The sequence below is a fragment of the Bufo gargarizans genome, chromosome 2 (genome assembly GCF_014858855.1).
Source record: "Bufo gargarizans isolate SCDJY-AF-19 chromosome 2, ASM1485885v1, whole genome shotgun sequence".
Classification (NCBI taxonomy): Eukaryota; Metazoa; Chordata; class Amphibia; order Anura; family Bufonidae; genus Bufo; species Bufo gargarizans.
Genome location: NC_058081.1, coordinates 596,024,945 through 596,052,795, shown reverse-complemented (window position 1 = coordinate 596,052,795; position 27,851 = coordinate 596,024,945). Strand labels below are relative to the sequence as shown.

The 27,851-nt window shown below is 43.6% G+C and overlaps 1 protein-coding gene across 2 annotated transcripts in view; it reads left to right on the top strand.

The window, feature by feature from the left end:
- Nucleotides 1-27,851, top strand: part of LOC122926787 (segment polarity protein dishevelled homolog DVL-1-like) — a 152,673-nt gene that overhangs the window by 112,622 nt on the left and 12,200 nt on the right. For both annotated transcript variants that reach the window (XM_044278270.1, XM_044278271.1), the window contains one exon: nt 20,911-21,043. In XM_044278270.1, the coding sequence (XP_044134205.1) occupies nt 20,911-21,043 (133 nt within the window). The remainder of the gene's footprint in view (nt 1-20,910; nt 21,044-27,851) is intronic.

Below are 27,851 nucleotides of genomic sequence, written 5' to 3'. Positions count from 1 at the left end.
GACTCATTAATCACCTTCAGAAAGTGTGATGTCTCCTACAATAGAAAATGAATGTGAAAGTTTTTCAGATTAGGCTTTAATTTGTTGAGCGGTAGCAGCTTACTTGTTGCCATAGGGGGTTCAGCACTTACATGTGTTTGATACTCTCATAGCTACATAATTTAACTTTGTCTCTGCAAGTAAAAGAGGGTGGGAAATGTTTGATGTTATGTATGTCGCCAAATTTTTATATGGGAGTGCCGTTATACCAGTCTCTCCTGTCACTAGGTTTTGCACATAGCTGCAGCAAGGACATTGCTGATGTTTGTCTAACTTGTTGCAGTTCCTTTAGTGTTTTTTATGAACTGTGTTTTTTTGAGAATTTTCAAGTACATATATACCATAGAGGCACCCTATGCAGCTGCTATAGGGTCAATGGCGAAAGAGGCCCATAAGGATATGCTGAGCACCTACATGTGCTGGTATTAGGCCTGAAATCTGATGTCCTGTGTTTGATTCTGCAGCCATGAGGCCTAGAGAATGACAAGAGTGCGGAGAGTCTATTGTTCCCTGCTCTTTAATAGATATTGACTGTTTCCATATACTGATAACATGGATATATTTAAAATTGAGAATCTGGAACACTTAGCCAAAAGACCACTGCCCTTTTGGATATGGAAACTTAACCAGGGACAGTTCACTGAAGTTGACTTGCAGCTTATATTGTAATCCAGAACTGCATTTAAAATTCTGCTGGTTGTTATTGGAAACAAGCTTGTCATCTGAAACATCCATGACAACTTATCTGAGCTCCTATAATGTAGCAAGAAATGTTTCAACACCAGGTGACTGTACAATGCCTGGTATAAAAACAATGCTACGCCAAATGCAAAATGCCAGAGAAAGTTCTGTGTAGATGCTGAGCCGATGAAGAGTGCTGGACTCAGTACCGGATAAGAAATGTAGTTCATTTATTTAGGAATTACGTATGGAGATTATTCTTCATAATGATTCCCACTTGACATATGTGTTTTAGGCTCTGCCGTCGTCTCTTATGTATTCTGCTCAGAGCCCAGTGACTGCTCCTTAACAAAGAAATCAATCCACAGTGATGAGCTGTCTCATTACAGCCAGTAGCATACCTGCAGGCAATGGCAGACCAAACCTCTAATGTTTAACCACTTGTGAGCTTGAGATATGGTAACCCTCATCTGTAATCTGGAAAGAGAATGTATCATCAAGGACAACAGATTGCAAGTGATGGATTTTTTTTTTTTTTTTAAGAGACCCATGTAAGAGATGCGCATAAGACCTTGGGTGAGATGTGACAATCAGATAGTATTGTATATTCAAACATTAGTAGCTGTCCAGCAGTTGGGTAACCTGACAGCCAAAAGGGCAGGTACTGTGTGATAGCAAAATCAGATTTAAGAATACTGTTATATGTTAAATTGGTGGTCTCCAACCTGTGATTTGCTGGGAGCTGTAGTTTCCCAACAGTTGGAGAGCCACAAGTTGGAGAACACTGGGTTAAAAGGACATATAAAAGGAGAGTTCTTGCATATGGTCACATAACCATTTGCACTGTCTGGAATCTGGACGTTGATTTTCCTTCTTGCTTTGCCTCTACCAGCATGCCCTCTGCACAATCAATCAGCATAATCACATATATTTGGTATTTGCGTCACACTATCTTCATTTCCTTTTTATTATCATATTATATTCCATTTGCTAGAAAAATCCCATCAGACACTGCTTCCAATTTAGCCTGAACAGGCACCACCGATTGTCACGGCCATGGTTCCTTTCCAGACTACCAAAAACAACAAAGGTCTGCAGAATAACTAGAGGTGGCCTTAAGGTGGCTCTACACATTAGTCTAAATGGACGATTTCAACCAAAACAAACGTTTTAGCTGACCGATGACAGACCAGTATAATTTCAAAAGAGGTCGACCATGTTTAATGTTTTTGTCCAATAGTCGAACGAAAGAGCTTTCAAAGACCGTCCCAAGATGAAAGAGTTTTCATCTATGAATGTGTAGGGGTAGTTTGAACAACTGTAATGGTCAATATGGACAGAAATGTGTATGGTCATCTCTGCAAAACGAATGTTCACTAGATGTTCGTTCAACTGCTGTTCAACCATCAAGCAAAATCGAATGTGTATGACCAGCTTTACACCGGCAATAGCTGCCAACTAAACGTTTGTCAAGCCAATCACAATTCTTCATGATTATTGAGTGAGCATGTAAACCGTGCAGAAGGTTTCATGTAGCAGTTCCTGAACTGCAATATGGGTCTGCACTATGGATCCAGATTGCATTCTCTGTATGCTATATACCAGGGCTGGCCAACCTGAGGCTCTCCAGCTGTTCTAAAACTACAATTCCCACTATGGCCTGCTGTAGGCTGATAGTTGTAGACAGTCTGGGCATGCTGGAAGTTGTAGTTTTGCAACCTCAGGTTGGCCATCCCTGCTATATACCATATATTGCACAGTGTGAGTTTTCAAGAAGGAAATTCTGTGAACCTCCCTGTCAAAATAGAAGGGTGCCCGGAGGAACAGTAGAGTCCAGAGTGCATGCCATACAGAATCTGGTCATGTGCACAAGCCCTTAGGTTATCATGATCTTGATGAAGCAGACCTTAAGATTACATTGTGGCACCTTATAGAGGTAATATGGGCTAGGGAGTTGAGCTCTACATGAATTATCACATTGAACACCACCGCTGATGTTTGTTGCTGGGACTGTACATCTAGTTATTACATCCGAAACAGTGAGTAAAGAGCACCCAAGTACCGATGTAGCAATCCTCATCTTGAAAACAATGGCAAGACATGTTTAATAGACCTTTCACTGGCTTTTGTGAAGTGATGTTACACTGAAGTTTAGAACTCCTACATCTGTATTAAGACTCAAAGACAGGTTTGTAAGTAGATCAGGTCTTGGATGTCTATAGGCTCCTTTATATTATTATTATTTTTTAACAATTATTATTGTTTTATATGGGAATATACTTGTTAAAGTAGTGTTAAAGGTAGGTACAAATGAAGTACACATAACATCAATAAACATAACTTACAATAAACCTTTATATAATTTTTTTTTTTTTATGGATACAAATAAATGTAAATCTATAAAAGTTATATGTGGTTTTCAAAGAGCCTCCCCTGCAAGATCATTATAATAAGGGCAAAAGGGGCATTTGGCCCTGGGCTTACCAGGAGAGAGACACAATAAGCTATAAAAAGTCTCAGCCACCTGGTGTAGGACAAAGACAAGAGACCCTTGTGTTAATAGAGGAGTCTGTAGTTACTTTGTCTCTTGAAATGTTGGACTAAGTAAGTTTTCTGGAGTCTCAGCTCTAAAACACAACCAAATATTACCACCACGGCTGCCATCAGTAGTATCCGGGCTCATACATAAAAATGGCTAGAACCTGTTTAGCTGTCTTTCTCCTTTGCTCTATCTTGGATCTCATCTTGGTGGATACTTGGGTACAGATCTGTTGGACCCATGCCACATATTTGGGGGGTCGTCTAGAAACAAAAGTCCAATTGGGGCTTGTACAGTTTTTGTACATGAAATAAATGGTCTACAGGTGAGGGTGGACCACTTTTTGGACTTGACAGGGTCACTAATAGTAGTACCTCTTGTATTATCCTAAGGCTGGCCCTGTTTACCACTAACTGGCTTAGTTGCCAAAACTGTCAGTAGGGTGCATAAGTGATATAGGGTCCATATGATATATGTTACGAGGCTTGTCCACATTTAAAGTGGGTCTGATTAGATTAATTATATATATATATATATATATATATATATATATATATATAGAACCTCACTTGTTAATAATATTGTTAGCACTACCTGGACTTGCACCAAATGACTCCCCCTCAAACACAGCTGAGAATCGACATGAATGTGGGGCGACCCATTGTCCTTTCTTTTGTGGTGCGGAGGCGTGGATATGGAATTCCACAGATGGGCTTTCGTGTGCTTCCAGGGGCTACTGCAAAAGATTGGATATATCCTATCTTTCACTGCATCTTGCGGATCGCAGACCCATTTAAATCCGCCACACGGGCACAGCGCCCCCACGGTCATGTGCTTGAGGCATTATTGACACAAAATTTGCACTGGCAAAGCTAAAATGTAGCCCAAAATTTTGTGGGGGTGCCGACAGCTTCTCCTCTAGTAGTCATTTCTGATGTGACAGGGAGACTCAGAAAATGGTAGATGGATGGGTTTAGCTATAGTGGGTTGAATGCTGGGATAGCAGTTGCACTTTTGTCCCTGGGGTCTCAGGGGGCCTAACGATTCCTGAGCCACATTCGAAGACAAGTATTTCATACGATAGGTGGGGGACCCTGTTTGAGATTTTGTAGTGGGGCTCAGTTACGCCTCTGGGTATGTGGAAGACACGTGGTTCACAACGCTTTGTGTCATACCAGTCCTGTTTGGATGCCCAATGTACACCCGCATTTTTATTTAAAGGGGTTGTCTCACTTCAGCAAATGGCATTTATCATGTAGAGAAAGTTAATACAAGGCATTTACTAATATATTGTGATGAATGTAATAAAAAAAAATGAATCAAGCCAGCAGAGGAGGCAATATGGACAATCACAATACATTAGTAAGTGCCTTGTAGTAACTTTCTCTACATGATAAATGCCATTTGCTGAAGTGAGACAACCCCTTTAAATGAAAGGTTTGAAGTGACCAGATGTGGTGAAATACTGTCTCACACGCATAGCCACTTTAGGGATCTGTATTGCCCACTTATGTAATATAGAATCCGTAGACATCTATGGGGCTTTACTGACCACCCTTTTTTATTCATGGACAGAATTTTATAATCGGTGGACTCTGATCATTGCTTATCCATCTGACTCTGGTCAACACAGAAAAAGTCTTCTAATAGAAAACAAAACAAAAAAACAACAACCATAAACTAAAGAATGAGAGAGTAGATGACCATCATAATTAAAGAGGTTCTCCAGGAATTAAAAACATTAAAATACTTAAATATTATTTTATAATACATATATTCACAAATACCTTTCATTACTTAGAATGGCTTGTTTTGACTGGGGAGCAATCCTTAGGAGCAATCAAATGGCTGCCGGCCTATCAGTACACATAGAACCTGTCCTAATCACACAGGAGGACAAGTGACACATGAGCCATAGAGCTGCCTTATTCTCTTCTCTGCTTCTCAGGAATCCTGAATACAGGTGAATCTCTGTGGGAGTGGAGATGATGAGGAGACCTGAGAGGAGGGTGAGGTTTGGCTAATGAGCAGCGGCACTTGTTTACAGTCTCCATTACCACAGTCTGTCCTGTCCGTCCTCTCTGTACTTCATGTCTCCTCATGAACTAAATTCCCCAGAGATTCAGCTAAAGTTCTTATCATCTGTATTCAGGATCATAATCCCTGATAAGTAGAGAGGAGGAGGCAGCTCTTTACCTCAGTGTTGTGAAGTAACTTGTCCTCATGTGTGACCAGGACAGGTTTTGTGTGAGCTACTGGGACAGCGGCCATTTTGTTTTCCCTGATGATGGCTCCCCAGACGAAAAGAGCCATTATAAATAATGAAAGGTATTTGAGAATATATTTATAATAAAGTAATATTTAAGTATTTTCATTTTCTTAATTCCTGGAGAACTGCTTTAATGATCCCTGTGACTGCTTTACTTTGTGTGTATAAGGCCTCATGCACACAACCGTTGTGTGTTTTGCGGTCCGAAAACCGCCGATCCACAAAACACGGATGCGTCTGTGTGCGTTCCGCAATTTTGCGGAACGGCACAGGCAGCCTTTAATATAACTGCCTATTCTTGTCCGCAAAGCACGGACAAGAATAGGACATATTATATATTTTTTGCGGACCACGGAACGGAGCAACGGATGCGGACAGCACACAGAGTTCTGTCCACATCTTTTGTGGCCCCATTGAAGTGAATTGACTGCTCGGATGCGGACCAAAACAACGGCCGTGTGCATAAGGCCTTAGGACCATGGGCCTGAGATGAAAACCAATGTAAATGAGCCATAAGGAGAACTTGGCGTGGAAATACACATACACACACAATAAAGATATATATACGCAATGTGCAGCGGGCGCCTCCCCCCAGGGTCCTTTAAGAGTAAAAAGTAGTTCTTGTTTGTCGTGACGCCAGTTGCAATGAAGCAACAAGGGCACAGAGCCCCTTTTAGTGATATGGTAGATGGTACCTAGGTGTAAGAATAGGGTAGCCTATAATGTCCCTTAATGTTGGTGCATGTGTCACGGTGCTCCTACCTGGATACACTGGACCCTAGGCATTGAGGGGGTTTGTTGATGTTGAGTCCAGACCTTGTGATGAAGTTGATAACTTTCAATAAATGTTTCTCCAAACAGCTTCAGGCTTTATCTTGGTTCCCAACAGGCTTTGGCATGAACTGTGGCGGGCAAACTCCTCTCTGCTACATCAGTTGCTCTCTGACTCTGCTGTGCTAAGAGGATATCTATGGAACTCCGCTTTCTCTTTAGGCTGCACTTCACTTTGTAATCTGGTCTGTCTCTAGCTTTGTCCAGGGAAAACTTTCTCCTCCTGGCTTCTGAGGCTTCAGGCTTCTGCCTCCATGTCCAGCTGAGCTGAAGGTGCTCCAGCTGGCCTAGACAGGGCCCGTCCCACAGGGACGTGCTCCTGCTGCCTTCCTCTAGCAGGGGGTAAACTACAACTTTCCCCTAGCAGGGGATAAGCTAAACTCACTCCTTACTAGAACTCCACCCTCCCTGCAGCAAGTGGGACACACCCACAACACCACAGGAGGGGGGGGGGTTAGAATGGAAGGAAAAGCTCCATTCTCTGTGAGATAGCTCTGCCATGTTTTCTGCCACCTCCTGGTGAACCAGGCATATTACACGTGAACAGTTACATGACAATATTATGAATACACATTTTGCAGGACCTAGAAATTATTACATAGGATGACATTAGGTTAACCATATGAGATAGTGTTGGGGTGAAAAGTTGGTAATGCACCTCTGGGGCATTACAAATGCAGATATACAAACATATACTACACAGATACAACACACATTCATACAGTACATATACAACACTTACATATGCTCCACAGATATAGCACACATACATACCATACGTAACATGTTACAACACACTTACTGAAAAGTAGATGCACAGATGCAGCACACAGGGGCAGACTGGCCATGGACAGGGAAAAATCCCAGTGTGCCAGTCAGTTTATACATTATGAGTTGTGTTGAGTGAAGCGAGATTCGTATCATAGATCTAAAGTCACTTCGGTCAGAACTTTGTTTGAATGCTGTACGTGGATCCATCTCCGAACAGTATTCAAATGTATGGGCTCCAGCAAGGTGAAATTCGTTATGACCTAAGTCTTGCGAGACTTCGGTGAATAACTTCAGACTTCGATTTTTAAACTTGAAAACCATTTTAAAGAGGACCTTTCACTAATATACAAACTCAAAACTAACTATACCTGTGGGCAGAGCGGCGCCCAGGGGTCCCGCTGCACTTACTAGTATGCCTGGGCGCCGCTCCGTTCGCCCGGTATATGCTCCGGTGTCTCAGCTCAGTCTGTTGTAGTGGACTGATTTTTTTGTAGGAGGCGTGTCCCTTGCTGTAGTGCTGGCCAATCGCAGCGCACAGCTCATTCTGAATACAGAATGCATAGTAAAATTGCGCTGGAGGGGTTAAATTTTTTTTAAATTTTTTTTTAACTCACCTTAGTCCACTTGATTGCGTAGCCGGCATCTCCTTCTGTCTGTCTTCTGTGCTGTGTGCAGCAACAGGACCTGTGGTGACGTCACTCCGGTCATCACATGATCCATCACCATGGTAAAAGATCATGTGATGAATCATGTGATGACCGGAGTGACGTCACCACAGGTCCTGTTGCTGCACACAGCACAGAAGACAGACAGAAAAGAAGCCGGGCTGCGCGATCAAGTGGATTAAGGTGAGTTAAATTATTTTTATTAGTTTTTTAACCCCTCCAGCGCTATTTTACTATGCATTCTGTATTCAGAATGCTATTATTTTCCCTTATAACCATGTTTTAAGGGAAAATAATAATGATTGGGTCTCCATCCCGATCGTCTCCTAGCAACGGTGCTTGCGGATGCTTGCGATTTTCACGCAACCCTATTCGTTTCTATGGGGCCTGCGTTACGTGAAAAACGCACAAAATAGAGCATGCTGCGATTTTCACGCAACGTATAAGTGATGCGTGAAAATCACCTCTCATGTGAATAGCCCCATAAAAATGAATGGGTCGGGATTCAGTGCGGGTGCAATGCGTTCAACTCACGCATCGCATCCGCGCGGAATACTCGCCCGTGTGAAAGGGGCCTAATTGATGCTCAAGGCCACATGAAAAGTTTTTGAGACACTGACCTTTTATGTGGGGGTATACCCACCACTGGCTTTTGTTTCAATAAATAGTTTGAGACGAGTAAATCACCATTGCTGCTTCTACTTAAAGGGGTTATCCGACACTAACAAATGGTCCCCCATACACCGGGTCCCTCACACTCATTCTACTTACCTGGCTCCCGGCGCCGCTCCTGGTCCCCATACCACCACCGCTGCTTCTCCCCGTGCACGGATGAAAGCATTCAGTGTCTGGGAGGGGAAGGGGCAGTCAATGGCAGGCGGTGACAGAAGACCAGGAGCGGCGTGGGTAGCCGGGTAAGTTGAATGAGTGTGAGGGGCCCGGCATATGGGGGAGCATTTGCTAGTGTCGGATAACCCCTTTAAATGCCCTACTTTCATGATATAATATCACTGTAGTGTGAACTTTATGCTACGCATATTAGGTCACAAATTGCATTAACCCCTTCCCTCTGATCTTGGTGATTGTGAATGACTTACTACATCTCAGCATACAGTTCTCGCCTCCTGAGGCAGCGCCATCCGTACTGTATACCCGGGTTCCTTCCAAAAAGTTCTTGGATAATTCTTATCCTGGACATTTAAGGGCTTGAATTTACTTCTTCATTTTTAAAGGGGGGGGGGGGGAAAAAAATACAATTTGGAGGAAAAATAGAATTGGTAGATATTCTATATTTGGGTGCGGGTGTACAGGGGCTTATTACATGCTTGTTAGTAAAGAAAAAAAAAAACAGACAAAATCTTTGTCAGTTGGACCCCAGTTCATGTCATGCAAGCATCAAAGGGAATGATCAATCATCTTCTTAAAAACTGTAAAGAAAAGCCACTGCTTCAACGGAGGGAACAATCAGAGGATTCCTCTCTTCGCACATTGGCCCCCTTAGGGCAGTCGCCTCTGAAGTGGCCGCTCATCAGTCTCAGGGAAGCCACTGCCCCGGGCTCTTTCTGGAAGCAGCTCCATCCTACATTTGCATGCTTGGATCTCATTGGCTTCCAGGGCGGTGACCTCAGCAGCTTTGAGAGTGGAGTAGTCAGGACTGGTGGTGGTAGTTGTACTTCTCAGGTAGCTTTTGTCGGGGGCACTGGAATTACTGCAAATGGTGACCCAAGCTCTGCTCAACTGAACTATGTAAGTAAATGAGCCTCATGCGTTGTCTGCGTGGTTTGGGGAAAGCTGATTATCTCAGCACGGGAGTTCATTTCAGCATGATCATCTGTCCCTTTAAATATAGTCAATTAACCCTTTATGCCAGTACAGTTATTTTTTTCTGTGCAAACCAGTGTGCATGCATTGTGTTATTTAACGCTTTACACAGCACTGCGCATACATCTGCTTAAAACTTTCTGTCGTACAAAGAGTTAAATGACACCTCCAACTCTGCTACATCTGTGCCTATCTTGCTAGAAGATCTTACCGCCCGAGGCATTTGAGCTCAAATTTAATTGCGTCTTTGCAGAATGATGTGCAGATATAGTTGTGTGCCTTTCCCTCCTAGTAATGTTTTACACATTTTCTTTGGCCCTTTGACAGTCGGGTTCATTTGGGTTAGTGCAGAAACCTCTCCCTCACAATAAAATGTAGAAAAGAATTTAGAAAAATGATCATTTGTATTATTGGCAGAACAAACAGAAAAAGATTCAGGATTGCAATTGACCTATGCCCTAATAATTTTATACAGATGTAGCAGAGCTGATAATGGTTTAGATACAGAGGATGAGTTTGTCATTTCGTACAGCTCATTGTGCAATTAAGATGTTATCAGCTCATTGTGCAATTAAGATGTTATTTGCTATATTGCATTATAAACGGAACCGTCATAGGTTCCGTTTATAATGCAATATAGCGGAATTCCTGGACAGTATGCAAAACCGAAGCCTTTAAGAAGTCTATGGGCAGCATAACGGATCCGTCTGGTTTCTGTAATGCAGGACAGAAAGCAATGTCCTGCATAATGGAACCTGCCCTTACCCCGCACACAGCCCCAGAATTACTAATGTAGCTCTGGTGCCCACTGTGTACAGAGCTACCCAATATGTCGGAACTATGTAAATGCATGAATGCAGAAATGCGATCAGATACATTAGCGCTGTTTAGTCTAGAGTACATTGAGCAGATGGCTGTACTGCTGGGCTCACCTTATATGACATACAACATTGTGCCATTTGTAAAACATCTTGTCATACCCTGAGATTTTTGATGACATCGGCCCACGATATTTTATATGCGGTTGCCGAAAAGCTCGCCGCAGGTTAATAGGAAGGATGTAGGTTTGCTTACCGCTGGTGAAACTACTTCTGGCTACCAGTTATCTGTAGAGAAAGACAAGGATCCGATGACATCATCAGTACTAGAGCACTCTATATTATTTTAGAATGCTCTAAGGGCTCATTCAGACGGCCGTATGCTGTTCGCAAAAATGCGGATCCGTTTTTTTTTTGTTTTTGTTTTGCGGATTAGATGCTGTCCCATTCAGTTTAATGGGGCCCTTTTCTTCCATTGCACGGCTCACGAAAAAAATGAAACATGTCCTATACTTGTCAGTGAAAATCAGGACATGGCCCTATTATAGTATATGGATCAGCAAAAAAAACGGAATGCAATCCGTTTTTTTGTGGACATGCTCAACTGTCCGCAAAAAAAACGGATCCACAATTTTGCGGACAGCATACGTCCATCTGAATGAGCCCTAACTGATTTGAATATCCAATAGTTGTCTCTGATTGATGGCAATGATCTTAACATGATAAGGACACATTAGTCTTGAATAGAATATTCTCTCTCTCTCTCTCTATATATATACGTATACGGTTAGAGTGCTCCGAGCTGATTAGAATGCTCTACATCTATTTACATTCTTGCCAATGTATTTCCTATCTCACCATCATTACAGATCGTCATTCATCTGATGAAAGGGAAGCATCTGGAAAAGAAAGATTCCTAGAATCTACTCATATACACGCCGTTCCCATGCACCTTTCATTGTACCTGGTGCCTGGTAATAAGTGCGTCTTCATAACTGTATCATAGGATCTCCTGGATTTATACTTATCTCAAGGTCAATCATGGTTACGTCTTCATTCTTGGAATGTTTTGGGAGGAACCCACCCCAACGCCATCGATCAAACTTTTCCTTTCAGTCACACGCCCATGCAAGGAGATCTACGCAGAGAGGTCATTTTTGTCTGCCTTGGCCCCTGGTACCTGTTCGTTGTTATCCAGAAGCTCCGCCACGAGTGTGTCACTGTAGGTATAACCTGGACCTTTGGTGACCTGTAGTGAGTGGAGTAACGATGCTTTGCTGTCTTAATCTTCAAGTGAATGTTCTGCGTAAGGCCTTCTTAAAATGGAAGACCTTGACATACAATAGCTCAACTTTATCGCGCATCCAAAAACCTATGGGGTCAGTTTTCATTTCACAAAATTGGGTGAATGTGTAAAAAATGTTTTACTCCCCTGTGGATCCAGAACTGTTTAGGAATAGCGCACATAAAGCCTTAAAGGGGTTGTTCGGCCTCTAACAAAATGAAATCATTGCTGGAATGTGTGTGCACAGTGCACATGTTTGACTTAGGCCTCATGCACACGGCCTTGTTTTGGTCCGCATCCGAGCCACCGTTTTGGCGGCTCGGGTGCGGACCCATTCACTTCAATGGGACTGCAAAAGATTCAGACAGGACTCCGTGTGCTGTCCGCATCTGTTGCTCCGTTCCGTGACCCCGCAAAAGAAATATAGCATGTCCTATTCTTGTCCGCGCTTTGCGGACAAGAATAGGCAGTTATATGTAAAGGCTGTCCGTGCCGGGTTTGCTGGGTCTAAATACGCATTAACACAAAAAAAAAGGAAAAACACCAACTTCTTCCAAGCAGCTCCAGTGCAGAGAACCTATCCCTGCTGTTACTAGTCCCCTGTGGACCAAAAGTGTGACATCTTCTCTGTCATCACATGCACCGCTGCAGCCATTCACTGGTCTCAGTTGTTGTTTTTTTACTGCACACAATTTCGAATCATTATTTAATTGTGAGTTAGGGGCTGGACAACCCTTTTAAAGGGATCTCTGCTTTAGAGAAATCACCTAAAATAAACTGATGAGATTGCTCTGCTACCAGGACCCAGCAGGGGTGGACTGCCCATAGACCCTACAGGAAAATTTCCCGGAGGCCGATGCCAAGTGGCTGCCGGCTGTGTACATAACTATTTGATGCTCTCAGCATTAATTCTAGAAGCATTAGGTACTTGCGGCCATAGATGCCCTCCTGAATTCAACTGTACTTCCACCCTCAGGATAGTGATACACTTGAATATTGCTGCGAGGGTGGCAGTATTATACGCTGCACTGTGGTATTTGGTATTGCTGGGCCTGTATCTTGTGCTGCACTACGGTATTACTGCTCCTCCTACTTCTGTTATTATTGTCTACTTGTGTTGGCCCACCGTCAATTTGAGACCACCTACAACATAGGGCCACGTTTTTTTTTTTTTTACAGGGCCACTTTAAGTTTCCAGTCCGCCCCTGATATTCAGGGAGACGTAGCAGCAAGTGTTCAGGTATCCTGCAGCACCACCACAGGAGATATCAAGCATTACATGGTGCCCTTACAAATCAGTGGGCTATCCATGCTATGCATGAAGATGGTGAGTCCTCCAAAGGGAGACGCTGTTTGTAGCTGTTCTTCACTCTGGCTAATACATAAATGTCCTAAATAGGGAGACCCTTTATTAAAGATTTGAAAATAGATTTTCTAAAAAAAGGCAACCCCTTTAAAGTGAATGTATTTCTGGCTTGTGAACCCTTATCAGTGCAGGATATAGAAGCCATGGCTTTCATGGTTGTCATTGTGACCACTAATATGATGCAGTAGACACTGTGTACACCAGCTATTGTATTCCCAATTTCTCCAACACACAGTGTTACTTATAGGGTATGTCATTTAAAGGGATTTTAACATCCTATAAAGCAACATCTATCTAGGACAGGGGTCAGCAACCTCTGGCACTCCAGCTGCTGTGAAACTACAACTCCCAGCATGGTCACATCTGTGGGAATTCAGAGAACAGCCAAGCAAGTGTGCATGATGGGAGATGTAGTTTCACAACACCTGGAGTGCCAGAGGTTGCTGACCCCTGATCTGGGATATGCCATCACATTATGATCAATGGGGATCCAACTTTTGGGATCCTAGCAGTCCTGGAGAAAGAAGGGCTTGCAGCACTGGTGCAGCTTTGTGTCCTCTACATTGTTTTTCCCTGGCTACCCCATGGCCAGCAGAAGAGCAGGGAAAAGTTAGAGGACCATGCAGTTTTAAACCAGCACTGTGCCCCTGTACTCTCAGAATCAGCCTTTCCATAAGACTAGGGCTCTAAGGCCTCTTTCAGACGGGCGTTGCGGGAGAAGGTGCGGGTGTGTTGCGGGAACATGCGCGATTTTTCCGCGCGAGTGCAAAACATTGTAATGCGTTTTGCACGCGCGTGAGAAAAATCGGCATGTTTGGTACCCAAACCCGAACTTCTTCACAGAAGTTCGGGTCTGGGATCGGTGTTCTGTAGATTGTATTATTTTCCCTTATAACATGGTTATAAGGGAAAATAATAGCATTCTGAATACAGAATGCATAGTAAAATAGCACTGGAGGGGTTAAAAAAAATTATAATAATTTAACTCGCCTTAATCCACTTGATCGCGCAGCCCGGCTTCTCTTCTGTCTTCTTTCTTTTCTTAGCTGTGTGCAGGAACAGGACCTGTGGTGATGTCACTCCGGTCATCACATGATCCATCACATGATCCATCACCATGGTAAAAGATCATGTGATGACCGGAGTGACGTCACCACAGGTCCTGTTCCTGCACACAGCAAAGAAAGAAGACAGAAGAGAAGCCGGGCTGCGCGATCAAGTGGATTAAGGCGAGTTAAATGTTTTTATTTTTTAACCCCTCCAGCGCTATTTTACTATGCATTCTGTATTCAGAATGCTATTATTTTCCCTTATAGCCATGTTATAAGGGAAAATAATAATGATCGGGTCTCCATCCCGATCGTCTCCTAGCAACCGTGCGTGAAAATCGCACCGCATCCGCACTTGCTTGCGGATGCTTGCGATTTTCACGCAACCCCATTCATTTCTATGGGGCCTGCGTTACGTGAAAAACGCACAAAATAGAGCATGCTGCGATTTTCACGCAACGCACAAGTGATGCGTGAAAATCACTGCTCATGTGAACAGCCCCATAGAAATGAATGGGTCCGGATTCAGTGCGGGTGCAATGTGTTCAACTCACGCATCGCATCCGCGCTGAATACTCGCCCGTGTGAAAGGGGCCTAAGACTCTAGGATATCTAGTGAATTCTTCACATCTTCAAACCCTCTGATAAGAATCTCTAGTGCTTGTAATGAAAGTGATCGCAGCTCTGGGGTCACCAGATGACCTTTGAAAGTTTCTTGTTCCAGGAGGCTGACTGTGATCTTTTAAAAAGTAAAGTTCACGCTAATGTTTTATCATATTTCAGCTCAGATTCCTTTACTGTATATATACAGTCATTATTCTCCACCACTTGAAATGTTAAGTCACTGGGGAGATTTACTACAAATGTGCCAGAATTCTGGGTAAAAAGGGTTTTCCTGGCATTTTGTGTAACTAACCTGTGGAGGAAAACTCTTTTACATAGTACTTACCCATCCTTGCCCCTCCCATGCCGCTGTCTCTGCCTCAATTGTGCATGCTGCAGGTCCTTCTGCTCAGGTCCTGACTGGATGTGGCCATTTCTTTAGCTTTTCAGCTGCATTATAAAGAGCTTTGCTTAACAGAAAGGGACATGGCTTAAATGCGGCAATTTGCACCAGAAATTGTGTCAACATTTTGGAGCATTTTTAGAGGAAAACTACGCAAACAAATAATTGGTTTAAAGTTAGGCTAGCCAGTCTAAAGATCTGACAGATGCATCATCCAGCATCAACCACTGTGATACATTTGGTGCAGACTGTCTAAGTTTACACTGTCTTAGGCTCCATTCACACGTCCGCAACCTGTTTTGCGGATACACGGAGCCACGGATCCGCAAAACACGGAAAGCGGCAATGTGCGTTCCGCATTTTGCGGACCGCACATTGCCGATACTAATAGAATATGCCTGTTCTTGTCCGCAATTGCGGACAAGAATAGGACATGTTCTATTTTTTTGCGGAAACGGAAGCACGGATGCGGAAGTGCGGATCCGCAAATGTGGATGCGGACAGCACATTCTGGCCCCATTGAAAATGGCGGAACGGATGCGGATCCACTTTGCGGACGTGTGAATGGACCCTTACCAGACAATGTTAGTAAATCTGCTCCAGATGTCTTTAGCTTAAGGCCTCTTTCACACTACAGTATGTCCATTTCAGTGTTTTTCACGGATCCGTTGTTCCGTTTTTTTGCTTCCGTTGTTCCGTTCCGTTTTTCCTTTCCGTTTTTCCGTATGGCATATACAGTATACAGCAATTACATTGAAAAAATTAGGCTGGGCATAACATTTTCAATAGATGGTTCCGCAAAAAACGGAACGGATACGGAAGACATACGGATGCATTTCCGTATGTGTTCCGTTTTTTTTGCGGACCCATTGACTTGAATGGAGCCACGGACCGTGATTTGCGGCCAAATATAGGACATGTTCTATCTTTCAACGGAACGGAAAAACGGAAATACGGAAACGGAATGCATACGGAACACACTCCGTTTTTTTTGCGGAACCATTGAAATGAATGGTTCCGTATACGGACCGCAAAAAACAGACCGCAAAACGGAAAAAAAAAACGGTAGTGTGAAAGAGGCCTAAAGGAGTTGTCCACCTTCTGGGGCCTTTCAGTTAGAACCCCCATGTCGCCAGACCTGCAGAGAGAAGCATACTTATGTGCTCCCTGCTGGGTTCTGACTCATTTGGTTCCTCACTGCTGCACTATGGTCCCACTTGTCAATTTTCAATTTGAAGGGGGTCATGTGTACTGCTGTAGCCAGTGACTGGCCACATCGGTGACATGTCCCACATCAATTGTTCTCGTGACATATGGGGGGCACATCAACGCTGCAGACAGGGATTGGTTGCGGCAGTACACTTAACCCCCATCAAAACCAGATATTAACCAGAGCATGGCAGTGGTAGCAGGGCACCCTAGGAGCTGGAACCTGGTGGCAGGGAGCAGGTAAGTGAGGTGTAGGTAATGTTGTGCTTAAATTTCATTATGTGAACAGCTTGGCATATGTGCCGGGAGAGCTCCTGAACACAGTCATTGGCCCTCATTTACCGTGATGGAGACCAAAAGAGTGTCCATCTGGCCCTCGCAGTGGTGGTATGTGTCAGCATGCCTTAATTTTTACTGTATAGGTAAACACAGCAGACTGCACTTTCCAACACAGTGATTCACAGAGTTTTCACCTTCTGGATGTCAACAAGAATTGTTCTTATTTGCTGACATCAAGCAGCGTCCTTAAAATGGTGAAAACAAATGGGAAACCCCTTTATGTTCTAGGGTGGATGAGGGCAATAATATAGAACTTACTGAATTATATTAGAAAAGTGTTACCTTTTGTGTCCCATCAAAGAAAAAAATATCTGTGTGTATTGTAATATATATCAGTAGTGTTTTTCAGCTCATCGCTCTTCAGTTGTCGTATAACGACAATTCCCAGTATGAAACCTCCATGAGGTGGGATTTGGAGTTCATCAAAGAACTTGAAGAGCCAAAGATTGTAGACCACTGTTAGGCCTCATTCACAAGTCTGTGTCCATGATGACATTCATGGTTCATCCATGAAGATGTCCATGAAGGATCCATGTTTGGCCCATGTGTTTTTTTTGCCCTCCGTGTGTCATCCACATTCCACGGGCACTGCTAGGCTTAAAATTAGTTTCTGGAGCATCTTCTACCAATGGACTGTAAAAACCACAGACCAAACACAGATCCGTGTTGTGTCCATTGTTTTAACGGACCCATAGACTGTAATGTGCATGAGGGATCTGTAATCACGGGTGTCATGGGTCCGTGGAAAACCACTGATGTGTGAATACAATGGGTACTTGAATGGTCTGTGGAGAATACAGATAACATACATCTGTGATATATGAAAGAGGCTTTAGACTGGGCATACAAAGATAAAAGTCACCCAAACCTGACAATTATGGTGGGATCAGCCAACATTCTCATGTGTATGGTGACCTCCCAACTCTCCAACAATGGCAGATGGTCCCAAAAGAGATAGGTGGCAGCAGCTTACCCCCTTCTCCCTTTTGACATAATTATGCATGTTTATGATGAAGTTACGAGAATTAACTAGCGTCCAAAATGAGCATTCAGTGGACAGCTACCTAATGTGTCTGACCAGCTTTTAAGCCCACATACACTTTATTGTATTGTTGGCCAAACCCACCCAGAATGACGAGTTTGGCTGACAGTCTAATGTATATGGGGTGTTTCCGACATTCCCCCAAAAGATGATGTCGAAGGAGAAAAGGATCACTCAAAATGAATATTCTCGTGACAATCCTTTTGTTCTGGAAGATAAGCTCCCACTCCAGAAGTGTCATTCTCTTCTGTTCTCATTGACAACACATATACACTAGGTCAGGGATGGGCAAACTGCTGCTCTCCAGCTGTTGTAAAACTACAAATCCCATCATGCCCTGCTGTAGGCTGATAGCTGTAGGCATACTAGGAGTTGTAGTTTTACAACAGCTGGAGAGCTGCAGCTTGCCCATCCCTGCACTAGGTTGATAGCTGGACAGTCATCTGATGAACACATGCCACAGACACGACCACATTTTGCTCCATATTGGCCGTTACATGCGTTCAGACCGGCCATACATGATTTAATGGCACCTGTCGAAGGACAAACTATCTTTCTGGGATCGTACTTTCAAAGTTCTTCTTGGCCGAGTTCTTTTCAGACACTGATGGTTTCTCATAGGTTGTCTAAGGCTACTTTCACACTAGTGTTAATATTTTCTGGTATTGAGATCTGTTATAGGGTCTCAATACCAGAAAGAACAAAACTTTCATTTTGTCCCTATTCATTGTCAATGGGGACAAAACGTAACTGAACAGAACGGAGTGCACCTAAATGCATTCCGTTCCATTCTCAAACCGGAGCGCAAACCGCAGCATGCATGTAAGTCAATGGGGACAGATCCGTATTCTCTTACACAATCTGACACAATATTAGAAAACAGATCCGTCCCCCATTGACTTTCAATGGAGATCATGACGGATCCGTCTTGCCTATGTGAAAGATAATACAACCGGATCTGTTCATAACGGATGCAGAATGTTGTGTTATCAGTAACGGAAGAGTTTTTGCTGAAGCCTGCAGGATCCAGTATTCATCGTTTTGGTTGAACTTTCATCAACTTTAGACTAATGTATATCTTACCTTTGGTATTCCTATGTCATCTGCAACAACACACCAGGCACAAGAAGCATAACCTTCATAAACTCCTCTAGGTTGCTGCTTTGCCCCCATTCTTCAGATATTGAGTTATGTTAAGGTAAAGAAACTGAATCCGGACGTGAAGATAAAGAGCGTAGAGAGCAGATTAGATTGTGTTTTGTTTCAGAGCTGTTTTCCATCTGTGTTTGAAAGTCATTTTGTCTAGAAAACTCTAATTTGCACCCAGGGTTGGATCTGAAGATAAAGCTTCACCCTAAGCCGATTACATGCTGAGCCTTGGTGTGGTATAAAATGTCTCGAGAAACATATAAGGAACCAATGTGGTTACGTGTTTACCTCTACACAATATGCCTCGTCAAGAGATAGGACGGAAAGCTGAAACATGATGATTTGTAGTCTATTATGTAGACAAAACTTGTACACGCTGCCGTTTTTGGAATGTTGCTTCAGGCAGTGATCAGCTATAATTAGGGCTTCATCATTATATCACAATTCAGTGGAACACCTCGACGACAAAACCTGGCCAGTGAATGTCATTGAAGAGAGATGAATCCATCCCAGCCCCAAGTGTTAAGAAGCTGCTCTGCTCATAAATGATCTGGGTCTTATGCACTGGTATTAGATGATCGGTGCCCTTACACTGCCTACACAGTTTGTCACGTAGCCCTCCGTATACCCCAAAAATAAGCATTGTGGTTCAGAGTAGCAGCTCCATCTCTTCTACTGCTCTGCCTACTTCAGCTTTGTAGTTTTGACATTATACTTCTGAACCAGGAAGCTCTTGAAGAGCATTTCTATAGGTAGAAGAACACAGAAAATCATGTAGCTGGCCATATTGTTCCTGCTTAACTGTCTATTTGTCTGCACTTGGATGTAAAACCAGAACCCACAGAGTCCTACTGGACTTACACCACTATAGATCCCTATGGTTCGTAACTACTATGAGAACTGTAAGGCTAGTTTCACATCTGCGGCAGCAATTTCGGCAGAGAACAGCCTGCCAGAGTTCTCCAGATCTGGCACTGCTGAATGCAACCGGAATGCCCTCCGGCCCCATTAACTATAATGAGGTCCGGTGGAGATCCAGACGCAATCCGGCAAAAATGCTCAGAATAGGCCAGACAGAAACTGCTGCACTCTGCAGTTTGCATCTGGCTGATTCCCGGCATTCTCTGCCAGAACTGGCGTCCAGATCACACTGCCGCAGATGCGAAAATAGCCTAAGAACAGGTACAGGGGTGGTAAACAAAGGATGGGCCCCACATCTAGTGTTAATCTAGTAGCCAGCAGTCCTGATTTTGAAGGGACAATTCCGCAAATCGACCTGCAAAACGAAAGTGGCTTATGCAAGCCCTTCCCCAAAATTGGAGTTTTTGGGGACGTTCTCATAGGGATGAGCTTATTGTCTTGGTACTATATGGCAGTATTATGTAAGCTGAAATTAAAAGAAAAACTGTCTAAAATCGGCACGTGAGCGGACCCTACATTTCTTTCCTAATTTTTATAAAACTGGTCCAGTATGAAGGCCGCTGTATTGCAAACTAGATCTAACCAAAAAAAGAGGCTAGCTATACGGATGTTCAAACAAGTTGACTGGAGAGAATGATTCCTCTGTCTCCTTGGTATGTACGGTATAACAGTACAGTATAACCAGACCCTGGCTCCTGTATGACAGCAGGCAGGGGTAGGTGAAGTTCTGTAGGCGCTAGGTTACAGGTATGAGTTAGATCATGTTCCTTCATCTTCATCCGTCAGGGCAACTTACTTCAAACAGCCTGGAAATGACAGCATCTATTAGACTGATTAAAGACATGACCTGTTCTCAGCTTTGTTGTCTCCTTGCGTTAGTCCCATCCATTTTTCATTCTGATTAAAGAAGATGTACGATGAGGTAGATGGTAATATTTCTTCCTCGGTCGTCACTTGTAGTTACTCTGCTAAGTGTACTCTACTTTGCACTGTTTTTGTAACTTGTACGGCACAAACTTTTACCTTTGATCGGGAACCCTGTCTTGTTATCTTTTGATGATAGCTGTCCAGGGGCCTCCTGCTCATCACATTGTTTATTTTCCATGACAGTTCCAAGAATCAATGGGCACCCCAAAGTGGAGCGCATGCGGGAGACTGGAGGATATGACAGCACGTCCACCGTGATGAGCAGTGAGCTGGAGTCCAGCAGTTTTGTTGACTCTGATGAAGACAACACTAGCAGGTAGGTACCAGTTTTGTTAGCTTGTCACCTCATTCCACATTTATTTTGACAATGTTTTGTATTTGTTTTAGGACCAGAATATGTCAGTGTTTTAGAACTCTTAGGGTGCCTTCAGACAGCACAGATTTTGTTGCAGAAATTTTCTGCAACTGAACATCAGTTCCATTAATTTGAATGAAGTTATTTTGGCAGCAAGCACATGGTTTTCTGCAAGCCCCATTAGGTGAATGGAGTAGATTTTTCAGTCACAGAAAATTTCTGCAACAATATCTACTGCGTGTGAAGGCACCTTTAGGCGTTAATAATCTGCCAGTGTTCTAGGGCTCTTAGATGTAAGTGCCATTGTTCTAGAAGTCTTAGACATCAGTGTGCCAATGTTCTACAAGTCTTGGAAATCAGTGTGCCAATGTTCTACAAGTCTTGGAGATCAGTAGTGTGCCAGTGTTCTACAAGTCTTGGAGATCAGTAGTGTGCCAGTGTTCTACAAGTCTTGGAGATCAGTGTGCCAATGTTCTACAAGTCTTGGAGATCAGTGTGCCAATGTTCTACAAGTCTTGGAGATCAGTGTGCCAGTGTTTTACAAGTCTTGGAGATCAGTGTGCCAGTGTTTTACAAGTCTTCGAGATCAGTGTGCCAGTGTTTTACAAGTCTTGGAGATCAGTGTGCCAGTGTTCTACAAGTCTTGGAGATCAGTGTGCCAATTTTCTACAAGTCTTGGAGATCAGTGTGCCAGTGTTCTACAAGTCTTGGAGATCAGTGTGCCAGTATTTTAGAAGTTTCAGTTTTTGTCAGTTTGTTAGATTTCTATGACTCTCTCTGTATCTTTTCTAGGGCCACAGGTATCAGTTTGCTTAATGTTGAGTATTCTGCCCTGATTTCAGTATGACAATTTGTTAGAATGTGTTGTGTGCAGTGCTATTGATAGGTAGGTCACTGTATGATCATGTGGGGTTACTGATGTCATTTGCATGTAGGTGTATTTGGCTTTGACAGACTGTTGTAGGACACAATATCTTAAGGGTCGGTTTACATATTGCAGTAAAAAACAGCAACATAAACTGCATAGTAAAACAAAGTTTTTACCGTATTTACCTTGGTTTTGTAACATGGTAGTTTTCTTAAGGTGAAACACATTTATTTTATTTATTATCACATTACAAAATTGTGACAATTGCCATAAAAGTGCAGGAATTTATTTTTCTGCCTCTGTTTTGGTGTAATTCCAGCTTATGTATTCTGGAATATGGAGTGGTTGAAACCTTAGGGTGTGTTTACATGCGGCATATTAATTGCAGAAATTTCTGTGACTGTAAGGCCAAGTTCATGCTTCAGTTATCTGGACAGTTATTTCCATCAGTGTTTTGGAGCCAAAACAGGTGCAGATCTTTCCATTATATCTCATCTCTGAAGGCTTCACCACTGGTTTTGGCTCACTAATAACTGTTGGAAATAACTGATCAAATAACTGAAGTGTGAACTCAGCCTAAGGGCTCATGCACACCCGGGTTTGCAATATATGGGCCCTAGCCGGTTTTGCGCCGCATCACAGATGCGGCCCCATTCATTTGAATGGGTCCACAATCCTGAAGGTTCAGTGCGGAACGGTGGCACAGAACCCCACAGAAGCATTACAGAGTGCGGTCCCCGATGCACGGAACGGCTGAGCAACGTCCGTGTGCATGAGCCCTTGATCTGTTCCATGCAACCTAATAGTTTTTTTTACAATCTGGATATGTATTTCATCAAGCACCATTTAGATGAGTGGGACATTTACGCTGGGTTCACACCTGAGCGTTTTACAGCGCGTTCCTACGCGCTGTAAAACGCACAACAGGCAAGAACCAATGATTCCCTATGGGAATGGTTCTCACCTGGGCGTTTTACAGCGCGTACGATCGCGCTGTAAAACGCCCGACGCTCAAACAAGTGCTTGAGCTTTTTTTTGGGCGTTTGTCGCGCGTTCCCGCACATAGAAATTCGGGAACGCGCGACAATGTGTGAACGCCAATCTCTGTATGCGCGATTGTAAACGCCCGTACAATCACGCATACAGAGCGCTCGTTTCCGAACGCTCAGGTGTGAACCCAGCCTTATAGAAATTTCAGCAACAAATCTGAAAACACTTTTAGGCTGGGACTACACACGTCATGCAGCCAAAGACTGCAGCATTGTGATGCCATGGGGGAAGACTACATGACTGCTTTTGGCCTGTGGGAACAGTATTGGACTGGTGTTCCTTGGACCCGTCAGAGGAAGTTATTCTTGGGGCCCAACCCCTATATCAAGTCTAGGCTTTGATTCAAATAAATAAACCCTAGTGTCTCCAAAGTTAGCCAGGTGTTTTTTTTTGTGTCCTGGTCCTTTGGGACTCACTATGGTATTAGAGCCTGGGCCCTCCGTAGTATCCTCTAGTAATCTGGTGGACCAGTCCGACCCTGTGTGGGAAGAGGCAGTGCTGAACTGCTTCTCCTATTCCCAACATATATTCACAGCATTTTCTGGCAGTCACCTCTAAGGAGAGCTCAGTGCAAAGACATTATTTACAGCTTTCATTGATATCAATGGTACATTTCTAAAATTCCTGTGCACGGAACTCCCTCTAGTGGTAGCTACAGGCAGCCAGGTTTATAAGACACTGTGCGGATGGAAGCAGGGGATTTATCAGTGTATTTATGGCAGTTGTGTGGTGTAAATATGAGATTTAGTAGTCCGTTAATTACACTTTTCTAAAGTGGCTAGAAAAGGGGTGGGGTTTATCTTGAGGGGCGGAGCTTTCACAGCCTGCCAGGCTTACTGTGGCTTATGCCAGGAACTACCGTAGTCCCTAGCTGTGTAGATTTGAGTTTCAGGCACATGGAGGGCAAGAGACGCAACTTGTTTATTAAGAAACGTAAATTAGGCGCATCTCAGTCCGGCACACAGTAGATCAAGTATGGAAATGCCAATCTTGGTAAATAGGCCCCATAGTTTTCAGGATGAATGTCATAGTTATTTATTATACTTACTTATATAGCGGCACTATTTTCCGCAGCGCTTTACAGACATTAGCATCAAGCTGTCCCCAATAGAGCTCACAAGCTAAGGCCTCATGCCCACGACCGTTCCGGTTTTTGTGGTCCGCAAATTGTGGATCCGCAAAACACAGAAGCCGCCCGTGTGCCTTCCACAGTTTGCGGAACGGAACAGGCGGCCCATTGTAGAAATGCCTATTCTTGTCCGCAAAACGGACAAGAATAGGACATGTTATATTTTGTTTTTTTGCGGGCCTACGGAACGGAGCAACGGATGCGGACAGCACGCGGAGTGCTGTCCGCATCTTTTGCGGCCCCATTGAAGTGAATGGGTCTGCATCCGAGCTGCAAAAACTGCAGCTCGGATGCGGACCAGAACAACGGTCGTGTGCATGAGGCCTATCAGTATGTCTTTGGCATGTAGGAGGAAACTGGATTACCCAGAGGAAACCCACACAAACACAGGGAGAACATACAAACTCCATGCAGATGTTGTCCTCGGTCAGATTTGAACCCAGGACTGCAAGGCACCAGTGCTAACCATTGAGCCACCATGCTGCCCAATGATGAAACACAAACATAAAAGGTGGATAAATTGGGTGAGATGGAGGGCAGCATTTTTTTTCAGTAGGTAGTGAGGGGAGGAGGCCATATTACATTTTTGCTATGGCGCCCTATAATATCTGCGTACACCCCTGGCTTTTTTACTGTACATCGCAACATAATGAACGTAAATGGGGGTGTGTTAATACCCACAAGGTGCCATGCCTGCGACCAGATGGTTACATGAATCTTGCAGGATTTGGATTACCGCCGACTCTTGGGTTGTGGTAACTTGCAGGTTGCAATGCAGCGTTATTCTCTTTCTAGTTGTGATACTGGAGCGCTGCAGTCAAAGTCAAGGTGTAGCCCCAGCCTAAGGCCTCATGCACACAACTGTATTTTTGGTCTGTGTCCGATCTGCATTTTTTGTGGATCACCCACAGACATTTCATTTCTGTGGGTCCCGTCCCCCCCCCCCCCCCCCCCAAAAAAAAAAAAAACAGCACACAGATGTCACAATTGTTACTTGTAGAGCAGAAGACATGATGTTGAGGTGTCTTTAGGAGAACAACTCTGGTGAACATTTGCTTCAGTGTTCAGATTCTGGACCTTGTTAGGTCTGTGTACTGGTTGAAAAAACTAAAATAAAATGTTATTAAATGCTAAAGATGTATTTTATTTTATATCCTATTACTTGTGTCATTATCTACGCCTGACAGAAAGGAAGAACAAGCCATCAAAACAAGCCAAAACTTGATAAGATTTCACCAAGCAGTTAGCCTCTACTTGCTATGATGGCTGTGGTCAAGGTGTGTCTCCTCTCCAGCAGATGCCTCCCTGTCATCACATCTCTTCTTCCCACTACTTAGTATCCAGAGATCAAGACACCTTCCCCGGGGCTCGATTCCTGCAGGCTCTGACAAGGGTGGGATGCATGTGAGATGACAGTGGGTTTGTTTTGGAGGTTAGAGTTTAAAAACTAAAAGACGAGTTACCGTTGTTGGGTTAATGTAAATCCTAATAGACACAGCAGCGTTAAAGTCTAGATCACAGCTGTCATCACAGCGGACGATCACGCAGCAGTGAGGAGATAGAATGGATGGTGGAGAAGTGTTGGGCCCTGGCAAGAGGAGACAAGCTAGAAGACGGGCTCTTTTAGGATTGCTACACTCAGTGCAAAGATGTCATCAGTGCCGTCCTTTCACAACTAGAAGGAAAATAAAGTAAAAATTAAAACTAGGACATCATATAGCGATCGACGCTCGTTGCCTATTTTTTAACCCCAACAATCCCTTAACAGTGTGTGGCAGCCACAGATGCCTTATAAGTTTTTGATGTTCTGTGTCTTTTGGATTGCCACCAAAGTGCCAGCTACATGTACCCCCTTAGGGCTCATGCACACGACAGTATTTTGCGTTCAGTATACTGGCCGTTTTTTAGTTCAGTATGCGGTACATATACTGAAGCATTCATTTGAATGGTTCAGCAAAAAAATAAATTAAAGGGAACCTGTCACCCCTTTCAAAGTAGCGAGGACGACATGTGAATCCACAGCAAGATCTGCATGTTACACATCATCAAGTATAAGGGGGCATCATGAGATGCATTTAGGAGGGCCCTACACTATTTCAGCCCTATTTACTTGGCTGGGTATGAGCTGCAATTTTAACCAGGATGTAAGGCTGGTGTCACGCACACTAGCTCCAGATACTGCATGGAATGCAGTGGGAAATAGGCTTTTTTGTTGTGTTTTTTTTTTTTAAATCTTGAAGTGTGTTTTTTTGGGTCAGTGGTGTTTCATTATTTTTCAGGCATTTTCTCATACACTGTCCTGTAGAAGGTGCTTGAAAAGAAGAAGAGCAAGAAATATACTGTGTGGTTTAAAAAAATGACACCTCTAAAAAATGCTTGTAAAAACTCCAGGATATATATCCTGGCATTTCTGACATGCCAAAAAAAAAAAAAAAAAAAAAGACTGTGGCGGCACCCTAATACTGCCTGCACATGTTGCGTTTTTTCGCCGCATATTCCAGTGCAGAAAAACCGCAGTGTATGGCCTCATGCACACGACTGTGCCGTTTTTTTGCGGAACGGAACGGGCGCCAGCAATATAGATGCCTATTCTTGTCTGCAAAGCGCGGACAAGAATAGGACATGTTATATTTTTTTTTAGCGGGGCCGCGGAACGAAGCAGTGGATGCGGACAGCACATGGAGTGCTGTCCGCATCTTTTGTGGCCCCATTGAAGTGAAAACAATGATCGTGTGCATGAGTCCTATTACAGTACCAGCAAAGTGTATGAGATTACACAAATGTCATGTACACTTTGTGGATTATTTTCTGTGCAGAAATTGACCTGCCGTGCGGATTTCTAAACCTGCAGCATGTCAATTATATTTGCGGTTTTAGCTGCGGATTCAACCCTTTTCATTGGAAGGGTGAGATCTTAAAAATTGTGGATTTTGGTGCGGATATGCTGCGGAAACTCACATAAATCGGCACGAGAAAAAATTTGTGTGGCTCTCATGTGCGTTCACCCACATTTGTGTGCAGGGGGCCTAATGCTGTTTCCAGGGAGAATGTTCTGTCATTCTTGATAATTCATGTCTTTCTATAGTCCTCATATTCACACCGTACCTGCGTATATAAAGACTGAGCTCAGCTACATACTGCACATGTGCTATCCCCCCTCCCCCACATCTTGTATTTTTCCTGCAATTAATGCTGATTCTAATTAACTTGCTGGCCAGAAATCACGACAGACATTGTCTGTTTCCAACCCTCATCCAGAACGATAAAGCGCATTTCTCCAAATTACGCCATAAAAGGCAAAAGCCTAGTAAAGGCATATGTTAGCGCAATACAACCGATACGCCTTTGTCTTCCATGTGACATTGTGTCTGCATCTCACCCGCATGTAGCCTTCTTCTCCCAAGAAAAAAATCATTGCTGCTGGCGATGTAAAAATATCTGTCATCCTGAGAGCAGATTAATTACCACAGGAATTTCACGGGTACAGATCTTGGACACGCAGGGCTGAAGATGAAAGAATTCTACACACACGTCTCCCCAACCGCGAGCAGGTTCATTGTCCGAGGAGCCTCTTCACCATAAGCGTGAATAAAACACATCTGTCTGGAATGAATATTTAATAGAACTGCAGTGATTTCTATATATGTTCACAAGGGCATAGCTGTACGGGTGCAGAGATAGCAGTCACGCCCGTGTCCTGGTATCCGAGAGGCCCAAAGGCC